General features: G+C 37.4%; 1 protein-coding gene across 2 annotated transcripts in view; it reads left to right on the top strand.

Annotated features, from left to right (window-relative positions):
* The first annotated feature begins 379 nt into the window (after positions 1–379).
* LOC142841681 (uncharacterized) overlaps positions 380–19,366 on the top strand; it is a 57,127-nt gene continuing 38,140 nt past the window's right edge. For both annotated transcript variants that reach the window (XM_075958577.1, XM_075958576.1), the window contains exons 1-2: positions 380–452; positions 3,197–3,302. In XM_075958577.1, coding sequence (XP_075814692.1) covers positions 380–452; positions 3,197–3,302 — 179 coding nt within the window. The remainder of the gene's footprint in view (positions 453–3,196; positions 3,303–19,366) is intronic.

The raw sequence follows: 19,366 nt of genomic DNA, 5'->3' as shown, positions 1-19,366 counted from the left end.
AAAATTACATTCATAGAAATAAGTGCCAAGTAAAGATTCTTTTTTGGCAATAGTAAATCATTATGAAGCCTACTATGAAGATATACATATAGCTTTAAGAAATAACATAGATTTGAGGATAAACACAAGCAGCGTGCAATTCATAGAAAAATCACTTCTATTTTTAGAAGCAGGAACAAACAGGTACAAGGAACAAATAAGTCTACAATACTAAGTTAATTAGCAATTTACCCAGGCAAGAAGGAAAAAGTTCAAAATCCATCTTCAGGTGTCTCCTATATAAGGCACCCACACTCTCTGTTTATCAGCTGGAAAACATAATTGCAGGAGACCTAAGTTCAGTTGCTAAGACTGCTAAGGGTTCTGCTTTTCTCCCACAATGGCAGATTGCACAATTATACTGACTCGAATGCTGTTCATCTGCTGTTTTTTGATGGTACACTGCACTCAACGTAAGAAATTTTCACTTGTTTTATTTCTATAGATTGATAACATAATGAATTAATTAGGTTTCAGTGTCCAAGTCTAAGGAATTAACCGGCATTCTAACCAAAGTTCTGCTATTAAAAATTTTCAATTTCTGGACATATCTCCTTTATTAGAGGTGTTTACTTTCTGAAAGAATTTTTTCTTCTGAAGCCAATGTGTTCATTTCTGATCCTTTAGGTAAACATAAAATGTGAAAAATTCTATGGTAAAATAAGTAAAAATTTTACTTGAGTGGATGCTGGAAGTTGATTTAGGCTACTTAACCAATTTGTTTCTCTGAATGGGTGATACTTGTAACCTGTTTTTCAGAAAACATTCAAATTGAAATGTATTAAGTTATAATTTATTTGTTATAATCAATTCACATGGGTTGTCATAAAATTGTGGTTGAAGAAGTAGATGATATAATCATATGTGTCTATAAAATAAAACCTAAAATTGTTGTCAACCCAAGAACTATATTTCTTTTTCTAAACATTGCCTGATAAAAACAGATGTAGCTTAAATTTCCCCTAAGCAGCAATATTTGGCCTAGCAATTGTGGTGGGGATTTCTCTAATGTGCAATTAGAGGGAACATTTTGGTCAGATGAAGTTGCTTTCATATTTTAAAAACTAGAATCAAACTTTTAAAGTACTGTACTGTATTTTTGTTTTTTTCTTACAAATTCCATTATGTGTTGTGGTGTTTCTCTTTTGTTCCTTTGAGTAATATATTTAAATAGTAAAATCAGTAAAAGTTTAGTTTCCTTCTGGGTGCTACAGATCTAATCTTTATTATCTACCATCTCCTATACCAAACAAATACTATGATTCAGACAATTATGAAATATCACTCTATAAACAGTTTGTTTTTGTGTCTGTGCTGGTTGAGGATGAAAATAATTTGCCATTTGGTGGGGGGGGGTTAAGATTTTTGTGCTTCAAGGATGGCCCCAGCTAAGACACCTAGCAACAGTGGAGAGGGTGCCTGAGCTGGCCTTCCCTTGTAATCAGATTGGCAATTACCCTAATTCTCATCATAAAATCTACATCCAGTAACTGAGGATCCTGCCTTAACTTGGTGTCCCCCACTGTGTTGACTCCTGGGAGGCCTTAACCTTTCTGAATGTTGACTGAAGAGGAGTGGATGGGGGGAAGGGGAGAAGGTAAAAGGGAGGTGAGGGAAAGGAGAGGAGAGGAGGGAGGGGAAACTGTGGTTGGGGTGTAAAATAAATGAAAAAGAAAAAGAAAATAACAAAAAATTAAATATTTTTATGCTTTATGGGTCCTATGATTTTTAGCAAGTCTTCTTCACTTGTTTTCGGACATTCTAGCGTTTTTCTCAGTTATCATTGGGAATGCATTACTACAGCCATATTTTTGACAGAATACGTCTCTAGGGAGGCCTTGAAAAATCATTATGTGTTGGGGCTGAAATGCTTGCTACTCTCAGAGGTTTACTAGTCGGATGCTTTTTAAAAATAATATTACTGGAAATAGATTCTTCTTTCATACAACACATCCTTACCACAGTGTCCCCTCTGTCCATTCCTCCCATTCCCCTACCTCCCCTCTAGCTCCATCCTCTCCTCCTCTGTTTCCCTTCAGAAAAGAGCAGGCTTCCAAGAAACAACAGCCAAACACAACAAAACAAGATACAATGAGACAAGGCAAAAGTCCTCACACCAAGGCAGGACAAGGCAAACCAACAGGAGGAAAAGAGTCCTAAGAACAGGAAAAATAGTGAGAGAGACACCCAATAGCTTCTTTAATCTACCAGTGTCTTTTTGAAGAAAAGAGAATGCAGTTATTTTTCCAGGATAATAGGAATAAATTGAGGTTAAGCATACCAGTTGTACGCTGCCTCAGACTTTGGATAGGATATTTTTGTTTCTTTTATAGAAAAGTATACTCAAATGTAGTATGAAAGAGCATTAGATAACCTTTTTCCCATAATGTTATGGATTGACTTTATAAAGTCATATTTTCAAAATAACCAGTATAAAATAGTATAAAGAAAAGATATTTGGATATTCATCTTGAATTTTGAGGCCTAATCTTTATCAATATAATGTTTGGAAATCTTAAAGTAACATGAACCTATTTTAATTTTTAAATTCTTTTTACTTTTCATGAAAATATAATTTCATCATTTTTCCTCCTATGTCTGTTTTCTCTTGCTCCCTCCCACACGAACAATTATCTTAACATTCAGAACTTGGTGATGGAGGAAGGTCATTGGCTAATAAAGGAACTGCCTTGGCCCATTTTATTGGTTAGAACATAGGTAGGTGGAGTAAACAGAACAGAATGCTGGGAGGAAGAAGAAGTGAGCTCAGACTTGACAGCTCTCCTCTTGGGAGCAGACGCCTCAGAAAAGATGCCATGCCCAGCTCCCGGGCAGACACATGTGATGAAGCTCCGACCCAGGATGGACGTAGGCTAGAATCTTCCCAGTAAGACCGGTGCTCACAGATTATTAGAGATGGGTTGATCCGGATATCAGAATTAGCCAGTAAGAGCTAGAACTAAAGAGCTAAGCAGTGTTTAAATGAATACAGTTTGTTTGTAGTTATTTCGGGGAATAAGCTAGCCATGTGGGCAGCCGGGGTGCTGGTGACGCAGCCCCGCCGCTTCTATTACTACAACTTGGCACATGTGTAGTATGTACATTTGAAACATGTTTTTCTATTGTTGAGATGGTTTTCAAATTTTCCTGTTTACAGCCAACTGTACATCTGTGACAGACTTTGGTAATTGTCTAGGAAACACAACAAATTTCTGCCCCAATGACATTGCCTGTGCATGCAAAGATGAAAAGCCTTTCTGCAAGTAAGTAGTATTTATGCTGTAGGAAAAGGAAACAGAGCAGATTGTAAGTAATTTTGTCTGTTTTTATTTGTTTGGTATATGCAATCATGTAATACTTGAATATAATAATGTAATCCTATGCATATGGGACAATGGTTGTGGTCTTCTTCCTAGATGCTTTCCTTTGACTTTATGAGATTAATACCATTCAGATTTGTTTTCTGCATATAGTCTTTTGCAGCTAGATTATATATTATATATAATATAAGAATATATACACATATATTCTTAGTAAACTATTTTATAACTCTAAAAAGAAAAATTAGGTGTGTATCATTTTATTTAGTAATGAATAAAGGTCTTTTGTTTCCTAATCAGCATATGATATAGATATTCTATAACATGACAGTCTTTCTTTTTTCCAGTTTTGAAAGCATAAAAGTATATTGAGTCATAAGTTTTATTTTAAAATAAATTCAAACAGATTTTCTATTTTTCTAATCATAAAAATGAGAGTGATTGGAAGAAAAGATAGTACATGAATAAGAAGGCTTGCCTCATTGACTGATACAGAGGATACCCAGGGAGGACTCAATAATGAAAGTGATTTTTGAAAAATTTTGCATTTAGAAAAGTGCAGAAATGTTCTAGACATCCCAAATGACTGTACTTGCATTTTCGTGTGTGTACTATTTTATCTCCTCTTTATAAGGGTTTATTAAATGAATCAATCATTGAATGGGAGTGTTTATCTAGTAAAATACTGGAATCACTGAAGACAATGAAAAATGATTTTAAACAGTAAGGTACTGAATTTGTCCCTGGTTGCATGTGCATGTATTCTCAGCTATTCTGGAGGCAGAGGCAGTGGGAATTGCTTAGTCACATGCATTCCAGGGTGTTCTTGCTACAAAATAGCAAAAGTCATATCTCAAAAACAGAAACAACAAAACCAAAAGTTTTACTTTCCCCCCTTTTTATTGAACATAGACCCTTTTCTCATACAATATATTCTGATTAAGGTTTACCTCCCTCTACTCCTCCTCGTTACTCCCCACTGCCCATCTCTTCTTGATCCACCCCTTTTCTGTCTCTTATTAGAAAAGAAAGGGCTTCAGAGAAAACAAAATACGACAAAATCAAATTTAATAAGATTAAGTAAAATCTATCATATCAAAGGTGGACATGGCAACCCAATAGGAGGAGAAGAGTCCCAAGGGCAAGTGCAAGAGTCAGAGATCAGCTCGCCATTCTCACAGGAGTCCCATAAAAATATTAAGCTAAAAGTAATAGCATGTATGCATAGGACTTGGTACAGACCCATGAAGGCCCTGTGTTGCTGCTTCGGTCTATATAACTTCAGGTGAGCCTTGCTTAGTTGTTACAGAGAGCCTTGTTTTCCTGGTATCCTCCATCACCCCTGGCTCTTTCCATTTTCTCTTTCCTGGGATTCCCTGAGCTGAAAGGAGAGTGATTTGATGGAGTTATCTCATTTAGAGGTGCTTGTTCCAAGATCTCTCTGTGTAGTATCTGGCTGTGATTTTTTTTGTATTTGTTCCTGCTGCAAAAGTAAGCCTCTCTGATAATGAGCAGATAAGGCACGGTTTATGAGTATAGCGGAATATCACTAGGAGTCATTGTATTGAAACTTTTTTAGACTAGTAGTATTTGGTTTTATGCTAGGTCTCTGGAATATAAAATCTCTGGTTCCTGGTTACCTAAGCAGTATCATGTGTGGTTTCCTTCTCATGGATTAGGCCTTAAGTCCAATCATATATTGATTGTCTAGACCCACAAGTTTTGTGCCAAAATTGCCATAGCATATTTTGCAGGCAGGACAGATTGTAGGTCGAAGTTTTTGGCTGGGTTAATGTTTAAATTCCTGTAGTAATAGGAGTGGCGGGGCTGCGTCCCCAGCACCCCGGCCGCCTGGCTAGCTTATGCCCCGAAATAATTACACGGACACTGTATTCTTTTAAACACTGCTTGGCCCATTTCTACCTAGCCTCCTCTTGGCTAACTCCTGCACCTGGACTAGCCCATTTCCAATCAGGTGTGTAGCACCCCAAGGTGCGCTTACCGGGAAGATTCTAGCCTACGTCCATCCTGGGTCAAAGCTTCATCGCATGTGTCTGACCAGGAGCGGAGCATGGCGTCTCTCTGAGGCGTTTGCTCCAGAGAGGAGAGCTGTCGAGTCTGAGCTCACTTCCTCTTCCTCCCAGCATTCTGTTCTGTTTACTCCACCCACCTATGTTTTAACCTATGAGGGCCAGCCAAGCGGTTTCTTTATTTTTTTAACCAATGACCTTCCTCCATCAATGTGTCTCCATCTCATTCATTTCCCTGTCCTTCATACCTACCCTGTATCCACCCTTTGATCTTGAACCTCCCCCAGTCCCCAAAATAAAATAAAATGAAATAAAATAAAATTTAAGAGAAGGAAGAAAGAGAAGAAAAGAACAGTCTCATCATGGAAGCTGTGGTGTGAGACATTGAATTTCACAGTAAGCCCTTTTATCCATCTATCTTTTGTACCCACCCAGCAGGTCCAGTTATTCCAGGGTCTGAAGGGACACTACCTGAAAGAACATGGTGAGAGAGAGAGAAACGGAGACCAAGCAAAATTCTCTTGTCAAAGTCTCTGTTTATTGAAGCAAGTTTTTGTCTTAAATACTCCTCAGTGAGGAACTAGGGCAGGGGGAACTGGGGATGAGGAAAGGGAGAAGGGGGAAGGGATTTGGCAGCTCGGGCTGCTAAGTGGGGCAGTTGCAAGGTCAGTGGCTAGAACACTTGCTGTTAGTGATAAGCAGCAAGCAATGAAGACACTCTGTGGTGCTTTCCAGAGCTTGAGTCTCCAAGGTTAGCACGTAATATTTTGGTTAACATTAAGTTTTATGTTTCAAGGTTTTTACTTCAGGGCCCTGTGAGAAAGGAGAAGCCTGAAATGGCTCCTGATAATCTTTATTTGCAAGTGCTTATTGCACTCTGGTCTGATTTGAGGTCTCTGTTTTCTGCTACACTATTGATACTGGGCCTTCACTGGAATTCCTTTTGGTTATCCTGTTGTTTCCTTGTGTTGTGGAAATCCTGAAGGTTAAGGGCTGCAGGCCTGGTCCTTTCATATGCTCCAGCAGATCACAGATGGGGTAGATGTTGCAATGGTCCAACACATAACCCTGGTTTTGGGCCTGGGTAGTTACATGGTTGGTCAGCATGCCAGTTCTCCCTTGTCCTCACCACCAGTGTGAGCTCTACTGCATTGTCCTGGCGAGTTCACACCTAGCAATAATAAGCATGGGGTTGGACCAGTTCTCATCCTTTCATGTCCCTAGGGTCAGATCTCCCACACCTACACCTTCAGGGTTGGCTCTACTATGTTGCCCAGGTGTGGAATAGGAGCCACTCTCCAGAGTGTTACAACTGTTGAGGGAGCAGGATCAGCTCTCCTGCTCTTATGACCTCAATGCCAGTTCTCTCACCCGCTTCAGGGATTGATAGGTATGAGGATATCTCTCCTCTGCCCATGCCACTAAATGACAGATGAGTAATAGGGACAGCTCTCCCATTGTGGGGGGAAAACCTCAACAAAAATACATCTTGCCAGGGTAGAGGCATAGAGATGTAGAAATGTTAATAAAGAATACAAAGGCGCATGAAAAATAGTAAAAGAGAAACCATAGAATAATACAGAGAGGGCATTCCAGTGAATTCTGAAATTGTCCACTTTTAATTTTCCATATACTTTTATACCCCAAAAAGAGGAAGAAGGCAACAAAAGACTTCTTTAACATGATACAAAGGACAATTCAAACAGTTATTTGCTTTAACACTTTGAGGCATCAAGTCATTAGCATTCTGTTGTGAAACTACCCTAGACCAAGTATCCTGAAGGCAGCCACTCCCCAGCTAACCTCATATTATAAAAGAAGGAGCAGAAATATACCTACATATTCTGACCATCTGTCAGAATGGAAATAGGCTCACATTTTTGGGCTTCCACATCTCATGCTCACAAGTATCGAGCTGGTTCACCCACATCTCTACCAACAGGATTGACTCTATTGTGGTACCCAGGGAAGGTGCAGGATCTGCTCTCTCAAGTGTTGTAGCTGGTGGTGGGCAGGAGTAGCTCTCATACACTTCTGACCATACCTCAGGCATTAATGGGTGGGGGAAAACATCTCTCCCGGACCCATGCCACCATATGGCAGATGAGGGGTGGGGCCAGGTCTCCTGTGCTCACATTCCCAGATCATCTAACCTATGTCCTGGTCAACAGGGTCAGTTTCACTGTGCTTCCCTGTTGGGCCCATTATGACAAGTGTTGCATCTGGTAAAAGTGTCTGGGTAAAAGATTGGCCATCACTACCTGAAGGTGTTAGGAGCAAGGGGGGAGAGGAAATAATAACCTTTTTTAAAAAAATAATCACAATATAATGGTATCCTTTCCCTCTCTCTCTTCTTCCAACTCCTTCCCCCACCATTTTATATTTCTGGTCTCTTATGCCTTGTTATTATTACCTTTCAAATATTTTTTTAAATTAAAGTGATAATAAATAACATATTATAATGTTATACCCAAGGAGTGAGAAGTGAATGTAATACATTAAACATGTATAAGCAATTTTATAATTTTAAAAAATATTTTAAAATGAGTCTCATTCTGATGATTCCTGGTGGCAGAATTGCCATTTTCAAACTAAGGCAGGCCTGACCAACATCTGTGGGAGCACCAAGTGATATCTGGGAGCAATGAGTGACCTAGAGCATGACTACAATTGTGGCCCCGACTCCATCATGAGGAACGAACTTCTAAATCTTGGATTCACTAGCATATGGAGGATAGATCACCAGAGGCACAGTCTTAACTACACCAATTGGAGGTAAAATGGGCAGACAACAAGGTAAGAACACACTCAACAACCCAAGGAAAAACACAGCACCCACCAAAAACTAGTGGCTCTACAAGAGCAAGACTTGATCACCACAACCCAGATGAAACAGAAGAAAACTACCTAAAAAATGACTTTAGAAAAAAGTGTGAGGACCTTAAAGAAGAAATGAAATATTCTATCAAAGTAGAGGAAAAGAAAAACAAAAAATTGGAGGAAAAAAATCTATTAAAGAAAACCAAGAAAAAGCAATCAAATCAAACAGGAGAAAGAACAATTTAAAATTTAAAAACTGAAATGGAGACAATAGAGAAAACACAAACCAAGGTAATTCTGAAAACGGAAAATAGGGGTAGTGATCAGGAATCACAAAAGCAAGCATAAACAGTAGAATACAAGAGATGGAAGAGAGAATCTCAGGTATTGAAGATACAATAGAGGAATTAGATCCATTGGTCAAAATAAGTTAAGTCTAACAAAAGCTTAACACAAAATATTCAGAAAATTTGGGACACCACGAATAGACCAAACCTAAGAATAATAGGGATAGAAGAAGAGAAGAACTCAAAGGCACAGAAATTATATTCAACAAAATCATAAAAGAAAACTTTCCCAACCCAAATAAGGATGTACCTATGAAAGCACAAGAAACTTACAGAATACAAAATAGACTGGATCAAAAAAAGTCCCTTTGCCACATAATAATCAAAACACTAAACACATAGAATAAAGAAAGAATTAGAGCTGCAAAGGAAAAAGGACAAGTAACATAAAAAGGCAGACCTACCAGAATTACACCTGACTCCTCAATGGAAACGATGAAAGCCAGAAGGTACTGGTAAAACATTATGGAGACATTAAGAGACCTCGAATGCCAGCCCACCAAAACTTTCAACCACCATAGATGAAGAAAACAAGATATTCTATGACAGAAAAAGGTTTAAATCACAAATCCAATCCTACACAAAGTACTACAGGGAAACCTCTAACCCAAGGAAGTCAGCTATACCCTCAAAAAACACAGATAATAGATGATCTCACAGCAGCAAATAGCAAAAATGAGAAATGAACTCACAATAACTAGCAAAAATGAGAAATGAACTCACAATAACATCACCAAAAAGAAGAACTAAAATAACAGGGACTAACAATCACTGATCATTAATATCCCTTAATATAAATGGACTCAACTCACCTATAAAAAGATACAGGCTAACAGATTGGATGCGAAAATACAATCCATCCTGTTGCATACAAGAAACACACGTCAACCTCAACAACAGACATCACCTCAGTGTAAAGGGTTGGAAAACAATTTTCCAATTAAATGGACCTAAACAACAAGCTGGTGTAGCTATCCTAATATATAACAAAATAGGCTTCACACTAAAATCAAAAGAGACAAAGAAGGACATTTTATATTTGTCACTGGAAAAAAATCCATCAAGAGAAAATATCAATACTGAACACCAATGCCCCAAATACAAGGCCACTCTCATATGTCAAAAACACTTCTAAAACTTGAATCATACAGTAAACCCCACACATTGATAGTGGGAGACTTCAACACCCCACTCTCACCACTGGACAGGTCTGTCAGGCAGAAAATTAACAGAGTAATAAGGGAAATAACAGATATTATTAATCAAATGGATTTAACAGACATCCATAGAACATTTCATCCAAATATAAAAAAAAAATACCTTCTCCTCAGCACTTCATGAAACCTTCTCAAAAATAACCACATATTCAATAACAAAGTAAACCTCAACAGATACCAAAAAAAGGAATGACTATGTATCTTATCAGATCATCATGGCTTAAAGTTAGAATTCAATAGTAACAGTAATTTCAGAAAGCCCACAAATACATGGAAATTGAACAATTCCCACCTGAATCATCAATGGGTCAAGAAAGAAATAAAAAAATTAAAGACTTCCTAAAATTCAACAAAAATGACCACACAACATACTGAAACTTATGGGACACAATAAAAGCAGTGTTAAGAGAAAATTTCATAGTGCTAAATGCCTACATAAAAAAGCTTGAAAAAAATCCCACACTAGCAAGTTAACAGAATACAGAACACGTGAAAGCTCTAGAATGAAAAGAAACAAAGTCTCCCAGGATGACTAGATGATAGGAAATAATCAAATTGAGAGCTGAAATCAACAAAATAGAAATAAAGAAAATAGTACAAAGAATCAATGAGACAAAGAGTTGGTTCTTCAAGAAAATTAACAAAATAGACAAACCTTTATCCAAACTAACCAAAAGGCAGAGAGAACATTCAAATTAGCAAAATCAGAAATGAAAAGGGGGACATAACAACAGGCATGGAGGAAATCCAAAGAATCATTAGGTCACATTTCAAAAACCTGCATTCCACAGAATTGGAAAATATAAAGGAAACGGAAAATTTTCTGGATAGGTATCACTTACCAAAATAAAATCAAGACCAGATAAGCAAATTAAATAGAATTATAACTGCTAAGGAAGAAGAAGAAGAAGAAGAAGAAGAAGAAGAAGAAGAAGAAGAAGAAGAAGAAGAAGAAGAAGAAGAAGAAGAAGAAGAAATGAAAACAGGACCAGATGGTTTCAGTGCAGAATTCTACAAGATGGTTAAAAAAGAATTAACACCAATAATCCTCAAATAAATTGTTTCACACAAGAGAAACAGAAGAAACATTGCCAAACTCTTTTTATGAGGCTAGAGTCACCTTGAGAGCCAAACCACACAAAAACACTACTAACATAAAGAATTATGGAGCAATATCTCTCATGAATACTAATGCAAAAATACTCAATAAAATACTGGCAAATCAAATGTAAAAACACATCAGAAAAATCATCCACCATGACTAAGTAGGCATCATCCCAGAGATGCATAGATGGTTCAACATATGAATATCTGTCAATGTAATCCACCATATCAACAAAATGCAAGAAAAAAACATGATCATCTCATTAGATGCTTAGAAAGCCTTCAACAAAATTCAACAACCCTTCATGATAAAAAGTCTTGTAGAGATCAGGAATACAAGGAATATATCTAAACATAATAAAGGCAATATACAGCAAGACAACAGCCAACATCAAACTAAATACAGAGAAACTCACAGCAATTTCACAGAAATCAGGAACAAGAGAAGGTTGTTCACTCACTCCATATCTAATCAATATAGTACTTGAATTTCTAGCTAGAGCAATAAGACAACAGAAAGAGATCAAGCAGATACAAATTGGAAAAGAAGTCAAACTCTCACTATCTGCTGATATGGTAGTATTCATAAGTGACCCCAAAAAGTTCTATCAGGGAACTCCTACAACTCACAAACACCTTCAGTAATGTAGCAGGAAACAAGATTAACTCAAAAAACTCAGTAGCCCTCCTGTACATGGATGATAAATCAGCCAAGAAAGAAATCAGAGGAACATCATCCTTTACAATAGCCATAAATAGTATCCAATATCTTTGGGTAACTCTATCCAAACAAGTAAAAGAACTGTATGAAAGAACTTTAAATTGTTAAAGAAAAAAAATGAAGACATCAGAAAGTGGAAAGATCTCCCTTGCTCTTGGGTAGGAAGAATTAACATAGTAAACATGGTACTCTTACCAAAAGCAATCTACAGACTCATTGAAATGCCCATCAAAATTTCAGGAAAATTCTTCCCAAACCTTGAGAGAACAATACTCAACTTCATATGGAAAAACAACGACAAAAAAAGCAGGATAGCCAAAACAATTTTGAACAATAAGGGAATTTCTGGAGGCATCACAATCCCTGACTTCAAATTCTACTCCAGACCTACAGTATTGAAAACAGCCTGGTATTGGCATAAAAAAACAGACAGAAGGAACAAAGGAACTGAATCAAAGACCTGGATAACAATTCATACACCTATGAATGCCTTATTTTTTGACAAAGAAGCAAAAAAAAATAAAATGGATAAAAGAAAGCATATTCAACAATTGGTGCTGGCATAACTGGATGTCAACATGTTGAAGAATGAAAAATAGATCCATATATATCACCATCCACAAAACTCAAGTCCAAATGGGTCAAAGAACACAACATTAAACCAACCACACTAAACCCCATAGAAGTGAAAGTGGGAAGTACACTTGAACACATTGATACAAGAGACCACTTCTGAAATATAACCCTAGTAGAGCAGACACTGAGAGAAACAATTAATAAATGGGACCTCCTGAAACTGAGAAGCTTCTGTAAAGCAAAGGACATGGTCAACAAGACAAAACGGCAGCCTACAGAATGGGAAAATATCTTCACTAACCCCACAAGGGACAGAGGATTGATTGATCTCCAAAATATACAAAGAACTCAAGAAATTGGTCATGAAAAGAACAAATAATCCAATAAAAGAGGGTTACAGATCTAAACGGACAACTCTCAACAGACAAATCTCAAATAGCTGAAAGATACTTAATGAAATGCTCAACATTTTTAGACATCAGAGAAGTACAAATCAAAACAACTGAGAGTCTATCTTACTCCTGTCAGAATGGCCAAGATCAAAAAAACTGATGACAGCTTATGCTGGAGAGGATGTGGGGAAAAAAAACCACTCCTACATTGCTGGTGGTAATGCAAGCCTGTACAGCTGCTTTGGAAATCAGTATGATGATTTCTCAAAAAATAAGGAAACAATCTACCTCAAGACCCAGCAATACCACTTTTGGGTATATACCCAAAGGATGCTCAATCATACCACAAGGACATGTGTTCAACTATGTTCATAGTAGCATTTTTCATAATAGCCAGAATCTGATAGCAACCTTGATGCCCTTCAAACAAAGAATGGATAAAGAAAATGTGGTACATTTACACAATGGAATACTACACAGTGGTAAAAAGTAAGTACATCTTGAAATTTGAAGGCAAATGGATGGATCTAGATTAAAACATATTGAATGAGGTAACCCAGACCCAGAAAGATGAGCATCGTATGTACTCACTCATAAGTGAATATAAGCTGTAAAGCAAAGGATAATGAGCCTACATTCCATGACCCCAAAGAAGCTAATTAGCAAGGAGAACCATAAGAAAAACATATATAGATCTCCCTGGGAATGGGAAATAGACAAGATCTGAGAAAATAGGGACTATGGGGGTAGGGGGAGAAGGGAGGATGTAAGGGGAGGAGGTTTTATTTATTTATCCTTTATTGTAGAGGATTTATTTATTTTTATTTGCGTTAATGTTTTTCCTGCATACATGTTTGTGTGAGGCAACAGAATCCCTGGAACTGGAGTTATAGACAGTTGTGAGCTGACATGTAGGTGCTGGAAATTGAATCTGAGTCCTCTGGAAAAGCAGCCATCTTTCTATCCCTTCCCCTTATTAGAACCCCAGTCTTCTTCAAGAAAAGCAAGTGCTTTTAACTACTGAGCCATAGCTCCAGCTCCACATGTTTTGGGTTAATAAGCATGTTTTCTGTTATTTATATATAGTATATAAAAGTGCCCTGGCACAATATATGGAATGAATGCCCAGGGCATTGTTGATGTGCCACAGGTACCAATATGCCATACTTACATTTTAAAGACCTCTGAACCTGGAAGTGTGGTTACACTGTTTCATATATCATTGTGCCATCCAAAGTGTGACACTTCCGTCCAGTGTCCAACTGCTATTACAATAACCAGTGCTCTAAACCCAGGCCCTTGTGATACTACCATACATACTACCTTGGCCATACGACTATGGCCATTAGCTGTTCTGCTTTCTTGTTTTACTCTTAAAATGGGTAACATCAATAGTGAGTTGTGCTATAGTGTCAGTCCAGTTGCTTAATTTCCTACTGGTCAACCTTCTGTACATCAAGCACTTCCTGGTTAAGGGGCCAACCCTTCTTAATTTTTTCAGACCATAGATACTAGGGCTACCAAGAGGTGTTGGAGGTGGCCGCTTGTTTGTTTCCCGACCACCTGGCAGTTTAGACCAGAAATAATCACATAGAAACTGTATTATTTAAAACACTACTTGGCCAATTAACTTTAGCTTCTTTTTTGAGTCTATTATAAATTTTTATTAAATCACCACAAGGTTAAATAACAAAATGCTTGTTACACATTTATATTTTATGAAGATACAGGATAAATTAATATATTTCTGTCTCTAGATATGCTTTGAAAGAAAACATAATTTTCAGGAATTAAACACTATATTTAAGACTGAGAACAGTGAAAGCTACTATATACTATAGATTTATTTTATGGATAAAATGCATTTATTTTTAAAATAACGTTTCTTTCATTTATTTTACATACCAACCAGTTTCCCCTCCTTCCTGTCCTCCTGTACCCTCCCTGTTCCCAGCTACCCCCTCCCAATCCACTCCTCCTCCATCTTCTTTCAGAAAAGGACAGATCTCCCATGGGCTTGCACAGAGCATGGCACATCAAGTTGAGGCAGGACTGAGCTCCTCACCTTGACTGCTGGTCTAGGTAATTCAGCATGAGAAACAGGTTACCAGACAACAGCTAAGCACCAGTGAGAGGTGGTGCTTAGCTGTTAGAACCCTTACTAAGAGACTAAGTTACACGACTGCCACACACAGGCAGAGGGTTTAGGTTGATCCCATGCAGGCTCCCTGACTGTTGATCCAGTCTCCATGAGCTTCAGCGAGCTTAGGTCAACTGTCTCTGTGGGTTGCCCTGTCATGACCCCACTGGCTAGTACAATCCCTGCTCCCCTGTAAAACTCATAGCATCCTGGGAATTGGAAGGTCTATGTGTAATGTTGCATGTTGTCTGAAATTTAGCTGGTCTTACCTGATGAATGCACTTCTCATTGGAATTGTGTAAATTGCCCAAGACCTTGAATCCTAAAGTAGGCAACCCATAACTTTCTGTGTAAGTGAAAAGTCATTCACAATGCATTAATAAAAAGCTATATAAATAATCTCTGAAAGAATAGCTTATATGTTTTTTGTCAGAGTATAGTCTTTATTAGTTAGGATATGCATACTTACATACATACTTTAATGTGTGTATCTTTTTATATATGATGGAACATGATAATATTTAATATCAATTATGAACCTGCATTCTTCCTTTCTAAATGAAAATAACTCAGTGTTAAAAGTTTGATTCAAAGGAGTGCTAAAAAAGTCAAAAGAAGGAATTTTTCCCAGTACTCAAGAAATGTTAGATACTATACTTAATTCCCAATAGTCAAGAATTAGTCTCAAAGATGCAGTAATAGTTTTCACTGGGAATACAGGACTATGGAAGATGTGGTGAGCAGTTTATAACACCCCAGAACACTCTATTTTAATGTATCTCCAATCTGAGGTGAATACCTGAAAGCTCATGCTACCTGGTAGCAGGGGCTGCATTGCTTTTGCTCTCAACGCCAGAACTGGCTATCCTGGCTATCTTTTTTGTTTGTTTGTTTGTTTGCTGTTTCATTTTTCAAGATACGGTTTCTCTGTACTTTGGGGGCCTGTCCTGAAACTAGCTCTTGTTGACAACCAGACTGGCCTCGAACTCACAGAGATCCGCCTGCCTCTGCCTCCTGAGCGCTGGGATTAAAAGTGTGAGCCACCACCACCTGGTCAGAACTGCCTATCTTCTTCTTGGGTTTAAATTCTCCCACTGGAGTTTGGAATGTCCTCCTTTACAGAATATCCGTCCTAGTTCTCAAGGACAGGAGCGCTTTCATCACTATCATGTAAAACCTCTAGTCCCAAACAGCCATCAATTTGAAGCAACCATGGCCCCACTCTTAATCATGTCAAGTCAGAGAAATCCAGGCAGAGCACCCATCAGTGCTGGAATGTGGAAGCTGTTTTTCCTCCGTGGGAAGAAGAGCAAACATTTAGAACTGTTTTTTAGACCTAAGTTCCTTCCATAAAAGTACCAACATTGCATTTTGGGCTATCAGCAGAAAGTAAATCATAACACATCTGCTTTCTTGTTATCTTAACTGACCTTTATTTCTTTTTTTCTTCATTCTATTCTTATTTTCTTCTTTTCCTATTAAGTCTTATGGTAAGTTGAACCTTGTCTTAGCCACTTTGATCTTTCCCAGGCCCCCAACAGCTTCACCCACACAACAAGTACTCTGGCTGACTATCAGGATAAAAAGAGAGAGGGAAAATGGCATTTTGTAACAGCTATTTTTCATTGTAACTATAAATATAACTTTATCATGCCCGTGAAGACCTGAGCACAAATTGCCACTGAATGCTCAATTCTTGCATAATATCCTCCCTTCCTCTATATTTTAAATGTTTAGCTTCTTCATTTACCACTTTTTTAGTTATGTAAGAAACTGAGAGGGGGATCTTATTTATTTGTTTGGGAAAGAGAATCTAGCTATATATCTCAGAAAAGCCTTGAGCTTGTGATGTTTCTATCTCTGCTTCCAGAGTTCTGGGACTACAATCATGGGCCACCTTCAAATTATAATTCAATTTTTCAATTTCCTTATTCCTTCATCTGCAGCCATGTTTGTATTCACAGTCAAATAAATGGCTCAAAGAAATGACCATTGCTAGCCAACTGAATAGAAAACAAAAATTTGCCTTGAATACATTTGCTAGATCAGTGTCTAGAATGTACATGAAAATAAAAAGTTTAAACACCAAAAAGAAACTAAACCCAATTAAAAGTAGATAGACTAAAGAAGTGAGCAGAGTTCTCAAAGGAAATGCAAATTGCTAAGAAGCATTTCAAAAAATATTTGTCTTGGGGGTCTGGGTTACTGCACCCTAGATGATTTTTTTTCTAGCTTCCTTTATTTACCTAAAACTTTCATGACTTATTTTTTTCTTAAAAGCTGAATAATATTCCATTGTGTAAGTGTACAACATTTTCACTATCTATTCATTTGTTGATGGACAAATACGCTGTTTTCAATTCCTGGCTATTTTGAGTAGTAATAAACATGGATGCACAAATATCTCTATAATAGGCTGTAGAATCTTTTGAGTATGTGTACATGAGTAAATCTTGAGGAAGATTGATGCCCAACCTCTTGAGGAACCACCACACTAATTTGCAAAGTGGTTGCACAAATGTACACTTCTACTAGGAAGTAATAAATGTTCCCCTCTTCTTGAATCCTTATCAGCATGTACTCTCATTAGTGTTATTGATCTTGGCCATTGTGACTGGGGTAAGATGGAATCTCAAAGTAGTTTTAATTTGAATTTTCTTGATGGCTATGGATGCTGAATATTTCTTCAAGTGTTTTTGAGTCAGTTATGTTTCATCTTTTGAGAAGTCTTTGTATAGTTATGTACCCAAATTTAAATTTTGTTTTCTTGATTGTTTGGGTTTTAGTTTTTTGTATACTGTAGATAATAACCCACTGTCTGATGTATAATTGGTAAGTGAGAGGCACACAAATTTGTGGGTTGAGAGATAGTAATTTAGAGGGCAGATTGATACTGTATGGATTTAGCAAAAATGGTAATAGTAGATTCAACATGGAGCCTTCAGCTCCCCAAACAGATTTATAGTATTTAGTATGTGTCTTCAACTGTGGAGAAGACCTTAAATACAATTAAAAGTGGTGCATTTACTCCATAACATCTGTGCCACTATCGCACACACACTGGCATATCTTGTCACACCCGTTATTTTTGTGATGATCCCCCCACAGCAGTTTACATAGTACATTTTGATACCATGAAACCTAACCATTCAAGGAAGCTTCCCAATCAGCATCAACTTGATTTTTCTATGTTGTGTGACAAAAGTATATAGTTCCTTCAATAATAAAGCCTTACCACCAAGTTCTGGTTGTCAGCAAAGTGTAATAGTGATAGCTTTCAGGGATTTATGGGTGACCTTTGACCAACAACCCGAGGGGAGGTGTTCCACACTTGGCACTGGCCTTTTAGCTTGGCAACCTTTGGCTTTTAGAAAGAGCATAATCCCATTTAGGGTGACTCCAACTAAACATTTACATAAATATTGTCTCTGTGTGTAAGTATGTACATATAAATATAGAATTTATAGCTTTTTCAAACATTCTATTTTTTAAGTCAGGGCCTCACTATGTATTGCTGGCTGGTGTAAAACTAACTCTATAGACCAGTTTAGCTGTAAATTCACGGAGAGCAGCAGCCTATCTCTGCCTCTCAAGTGCTGAATTAAAGGCATGTACCACCATGCCTGGCTCTTCAAACATTTTAATGTTAGTTATCCCATCTACAACCCTCTCCTTTGCCCTACTCTCCCATCCATTTCTGCACCGAAACTTCCATTACCCTTATCTCACACTTCACATAACCAGTGTTCCACTATTCCATTCTCTTCAGATATTTATTTTTCCTCCCCATGGTCTTTTTCCCAGTTTCCTAGATTCCACAAGTACTCCAAGGTAGGCATACAAATATAAAAACTTGATGGTAATCCATAGAACACTCCCACTTTAAGTGGGTGGGTGATGTGAGATTCCCCTCTGTATTCTGTGAATACCATTGTTGAATAAATAAATAAACTGCCTTGGCCTGTTGATAGGGCAAAACTTAGGTAGGTGGGGAAAAGTAAACTGAATGCTAGGAGAAAGGAAGCAGAGTCAGAGAGAAGCCATGTAGCCCCACTGGAGCCATACAGAACTTTAGCTGGTAAGCCACAGCCACATGTTGATACACAGATTAATAGAAATGGGTTAAATTAAGATGTAAGAGTTAGCCAATTAGAAGCTAGAGCTAATGGACCAAGCAGTGATTTAATTAATCAGTTTATGTGTGATTATTTCGGGGCTGAGCAGCCAGGAACCAACAAGTGGCCTCCTTGCAACAGGTAGGATGAAGATAAGAAACTAAGAAAGGTATTTAGAGATAAACAATAAACTAGAAAATGCATAAGTAAAATAATGTTTTGGAAGTCAGAAAGAAGGGAGAATGATGAAAGAAGGGAAATTGATCAGCTGTATTAAATGTTGCTGATAGATTAAGTAAAATGAGGGCTTAAAATTAGCTTTAGCAACATGAAGTTGAAGATAAGAAATAAAATGTTATTTTAGAACAGAGTCAGAAACAGTTACTATACTAAATATTTGAAATATTTCTTTGTACTTAATTCTCACAGTGGTCTTGAGTAGCATATAAAATTCTTTGTTTCATATTGTCATTATGGAGTAAAATCTTTTTGTAAAAATTCATTTATTAATTAATCTACTTGACACATGAATCCCTGTATTTATC

This window comes from Microtus pennsylvanicus, chromosome X (assembly GCF_037038515.1).
Source record: "Microtus pennsylvanicus isolate mMicPen1 chromosome X, mMicPen1.hap1, whole genome shotgun sequence".
NCBI classification, from domain to species: domain Eukaryota; kingdom Metazoa; phylum Chordata; class Mammalia; order Rodentia; family Cricetidae; genus Microtus; species Microtus pennsylvanicus.
Note: the sequence above shows the minus strand (reverse complement) of the source record. Positions and strands in the feature narration are given on the sequence as shown.